Source organism: Olea europaea, chromosome 8 (assembly GCF_002742605.1).
Source record: "Olea europaea var. sylvestris chromosome 8, O_europaea_v1, whole genome shotgun sequence".
In the NCBI taxonomy this organism is placed as follows: domain Eukaryota; kingdom Viridiplantae; phylum Streptophyta; class Magnoliopsida; order Lamiales; family Oleaceae; genus Olea; species Olea europaea.
The window spans coordinates 12,907,867-12,912,459 of record NC_036244.1 but is presented as its reverse complement, the minus strand read 5'-3'; the positions used below and the strand labels follow the sequence as shown (position 1 = coordinate 12,912,459).

Below are 4,593 nucleotides of genomic sequence, written 5' to 3'. Positions count from 1 at the left end.
CCTTCTTTAAATTCATTGTGCCTCGTACCTCATTTGCAATACACATGATCAGTTGATGATAATTTTCAGCAATATTCACACAGACACTACGAAGACGAAAGGTTGGAGATTCAACGCCGACTCCAAATGTTAAGGAAGCGTAAAGCATCNCAGCAATATTCACACAGACACTACGAAGACGAAAGGTTGGAGATTCAACGCCGACTCCAAATGTTAAGGAAGCGTAAAGCATCAAAACCAAGTTAAGAACACGCGAATAAACATATCCTCTCAAGAGGCAGTTACTGTCATAGGTTCTAACATCAGTCAACAAGCAATCACAAATATAACTATACGTGAGAAAATAAGAAATAACAAACAAATGAAACCTGGCTAAATTTATTCCCACATGAATGAGAGCGTTTGATGGGATCCACTTGAAGACGTCCCCTCGGTCCCATTCTGAAACATATCCTGGAAACGAAGGCTGGAGGCATTGCTACCAGGGGAGTCTCTAGCTGAAACTACTGGTTTGCTTTCAATTTCTTGAGGGAACTGATATTGTCCTAGGCTGCTGTAGTGCAAGTTATGAATGAAGGAGTCTGCTCTGGGGATTGATTTAGGCGGAACAACATGGTTCAAACCAAAATCCCGAGTTACAGGGGTTGTCGATGACAGAAGAGAGAGAGCACGATCAGAGTCAACGACTTGATTTAATCCATTGGAAAAAGTACTAGGGCCAATGTTAGTATTTGCGGATGCTGCATTCGGATAAAAAACTGGATGTTGATAGATGGAAGCTTCTTCTTGTGCGAATTGAAGTTGATTTACTCCCTTATAACTTGCAGAGCATTCCGGGTATGAGTTTTGTCTCTCGATGTAATTTGAGAGCTGTTGAATGTTATACAGCCCCGTTTCGTTCTCGGGTTTGACAAGACCAGCACATGAGGAGCTCATGACGGTATTTGGAAGTACTAGTGGGGTACTAAATGACAGAAGTCTTGAACCTGAAACAGCAGGTTGACTCGGAAACACCAATCCGGAAGTTCTTGAGACAGAGTCAGGCTGAGGCTTCCTTCTCCGTCTATTGTGACCATCAAGTCGTTTCCTGCAGCTCCGTTTTCCCTCATCGAATTCTATGAGAGAATGAAACCTACAAAAGGGACATCAAAAAAACATATGATAAACTAAAATCTAAACTGAATCGAGGGGAAATGACATTCTTATCAATCACAAACTACACAATCCAAGATTTAAAGAAAAACCTCTCTAATTATTATAAATATTATACCCCAGGAGATGGGGTGAAGAAGAAAATGCAGGTGCATAACAGAGCCCGTATTGAAGCAAATACCATAACAGTTTCCTCAAAATGATTGCTTGGCTCTTATTTTTGCAAACCTGATTTATCTTCGTGAGTTCTAACACACACATTTATACAATATTTTCATGTTTGTAAAGCTACCAGGAATTAGACGGGGGGAAAGGGTAAATATAGTTCAAATTTTATTGAAGTGCTCAAATTGATCTCCAAAGTTAACAATTTTATGGCTCCACAACTCAACGAGATCCACTCAAATTTCTTGAGATTGAATTTTAGCTTTTATTCAGCTGATAATAAACTAACGAAGAATTTCCAACAAAAGGATTACAGATTGTAGTCACACTGGAATCAATCCTGGACATTGAAGGTCTAGAACTTTAGATGCAGCATTATTTTGGGAGCAAGTTCAATAAACTTTCATTTGAATATGATCTAAATCAGAAGAAAAGCTGACTGCTCCAAAATTTATTTTAACATGATACAAGAGAGAGCTCAAATTATTTGAAAAGAAAGATCACAAGCTAAAAGTATATGAATGTAAAAAAATGGCTGCAAACGGCTATACCAAGTTCACAAATTTTCGTCAATCCATCCAAACAGAGGTTTAATGAAATAACCTACTGATCCCTAAAGGATCAGATGAGTTTGAAAGAATTCAAATAATGTATAAACGACCAGAAAAGAAAATAGTCCATGAGAACGAATAACCCCTGAAAAGAACAGGTTTCATATTTACCTGCTGCACTGTTGGCAGAAACGTAGCTCACGGCCTCCAATCATGACTTTTGGGGTCTTTGAGTGAATCTCACAGACTTTATGCCGCCTGTGATAATCTCTACATAGACTTAGGTCTGCATTACACCCATCAACCGAGCAATGAGCGACTTGGATAATGTTGCCAGGTGCCTTGGCCCTCTTAGATGACCCAGAAAACGACGATGATGCCATTAATAGGCTCAAAGGATTTCAAAATCTTTAGAGTTTCAGTTTTTCCTGAATTTAACAGTTTCTCCTCTTCAATCTCTACACTTTTGAAATTGATGAGACGACTATTTATTTTGATCAGTATGCAAAAAATTGAAAAGTAAAATCTCCTCCAAATTAACCAATTCGGTTTTTTGTCCCCCGGGATAACCCACAAATTTCTTGAGGTCGATCAAGCTCTTTTTATAAGCATCCCACGAGTCCCTCAATGGCTATCCATATTGAATGAGAATTTGATGTAATATAACTACTCAATATCAACCACCTGGTTCAGTATCTTGTAAAATAACCATCTATGTTGAATGAGAATAACAAAACACATCATAAAAGTAAAAAAAGCTGAAAGCATTAACTTTGTGGTTCCATATAAGCACAACAAAATGTGTGAACAAAAAATTTCAATCAAGGGCTAATGCCAATCACAAGATCTCACCTTTAAGAGCGCCAACAAATCCTAAAGCTCATTTACAATTTTTAACTGGTGCATGATTCCATCCAATTTTTAACCATACACTAGTGTTTCAACCTTTTCAGTATTGACGTTTTAGGTTCAAACTTACAAGGGAGCTATACATTACTGATCCGAAATCCCTTACATATTGATTTGTATGTTCATATTTTACCACTAACAGGCCTCATAAAATATTGACTTGTTTGAGAACACAAATCATGGAATCTGATTGCTACTTTTTGCCTTAATTAGATCGAATTGCTCGTTTCAAATTATTAAGCTCTAATACCAGTATATTGAGACTTGAGCTTCCATCTTTAAAGGTCAACTTTGTGAAGAGTACTATTTTCATATTTATGTGATCTAGGAGTTTTTGATACTACAAGTGAAATTTATTCCCTTTAACCCTAGTAAGTGAAAATTTACATATTAATACAACTTCAAGAATCAAGATACAGTCCAGCTTTGATTAAAAAGGGATAAATCCAGCTTCTATTTGGTTAGGAATTGTTCAAATAGGCGGCCTTATATTCCAAATTTCTGATGGGCTATCGTAAAAAGACATTAAAACTAAACATTTGCAGGCAAGATAGTGAGATAAAACTGGCTTTTCTGGTGACAAAAAGTAGAAACAATTGAAGAAATAAACCTCAGTTTTGAATCTCACAGGTTACAGTTTTCTTTATCATACAAGTGAGTGAATAACAGAACAAACAAAGAAAAAGGCCACCGCTTCCTTTGTATGTTACATAATTTAATGCAACAATAGTAGAAATTCATATAAAACAATCTTTAATCAAGTTTAGAAAACAAGATTATCAGAAGAACAAGCCATAAAAATATCAATCTTGAAATCTGAGATTGAATTGCTTGTTGAACTTTTTGTGCTATACATATTTGGTCTAAAGAAACATCATTGCTTGGAGTACCCAAATTTTATATTGCAACCTAAAACTTCAGCTTGACAAAAAATGGTCATCTATAACATGCAAAAAGAAATTACTGGTGCAATAGAAGTTTAAATATTACTTTTTGTGGGGTGGGAGTTAAAGAAAAAGACTGTAAGATGAAGAAGTCTACAGTGACCCAAAAAGAGGAAGGGGAGTTGAATACCTTAGCAATCAAGCTTAGAGGCAGCCAAAAACTTTACCCCAATTGTAAAGAAAATGACAAAATGCATATAAATCGAAGGCTTGGAGCAAGAAAGTGAAGCTTGATAACACAATACATACACGCACAATAGGAACAAACTTCAAGAAAATTAAATTAACAGAGTGAATAAGAAGACTTAAAACAAGGGAAGACTTACATGGTCTTCTCAGCCATTCATTCTCTGACAGTGACTCCATTATAGCTGGATCAGTATAATGGCAACTGGCAAAAGATAAACAGGAATAGTATGTGTGTGCGTGAGAGAGAGAGAGAGAGTAGTTATAGTTGTAGAGTAGGGAGAGTGGAAATTATTGAGGAAGCTCTAGTTTGCACCAAATCCGCTTTATAATGGATTATGTATTTATTCAAGGAGGCATATACATACATTGTACATACAACGCACATATGTATACATATAATGTATAAATACACCAAGTTTGAGGTAAACAAATGATTTTCAAGATGTGGGCTTCCCCAGAAAGTGATTTTAATGAGAGAGAAAAAGATGTTTACTACTTTCACTAGTTCACTCACATTCCTTTTTAGGCTAGTAACCTTGTAACAAGTGAATATAAAATTATATTTCAAGATATTTAATCTTAAAAAAAGCAAAAGATGGCCAACAAACGAGTGGCGAAGAAAGGGACAGCCTGTTTGTAGCTTTCAGTTTTTTATTGTGATTATGAGAAAGAAAAAGAAAAAG

The 4,593-nt window shown here is 36.0% G+C and overlaps 1 protein-coding gene across 7 annotated transcripts; it reads right to left on the bottom strand.

The window, feature by feature from the left end:
* Positions 1 to 242: 242 nt before the first annotated feature.
* On the bottom strand, positions 243 to 4,316 carry LOC111398837 (squamosa promoter-binding-like protein 16). Of its 7 annotated transcripts, none has more exons than XM_023025949.1 (3): positions 4,048 to 4,316; positions 2,040 to 2,580; positions 243 to 1,132 (listed from the first exon to the last, which is right to left on the bottom strand). In XM_023025949.1, the coding sequence occupies exons 2-3, from the start codon at positions 2,249 to 2,251 to the stop codon at positions 379 to 381; spliced, it is 966 nt and encodes a 321-aa protein (XP_022881717.1). In that variant the 5' UTR covers positions 2,252 to 2,580; positions 4,048 to 4,316; the 3' UTR covers positions 243 to 378. The 7 variants fall into 7 exon arrangements, with proteins under 7 accessions (XP_022881717.1, XP_022881722.1, XP_022881719.1 ...); XM_023025954.1 differs by having other exon boundaries at positions 2,040 to 2,564; XM_023025951.1 differs by having other exon boundaries at positions 2,040 to 2,552.
* Between the last annotated feature and the right edge of the window lie 277 nt (positions 4,317 to 4,593).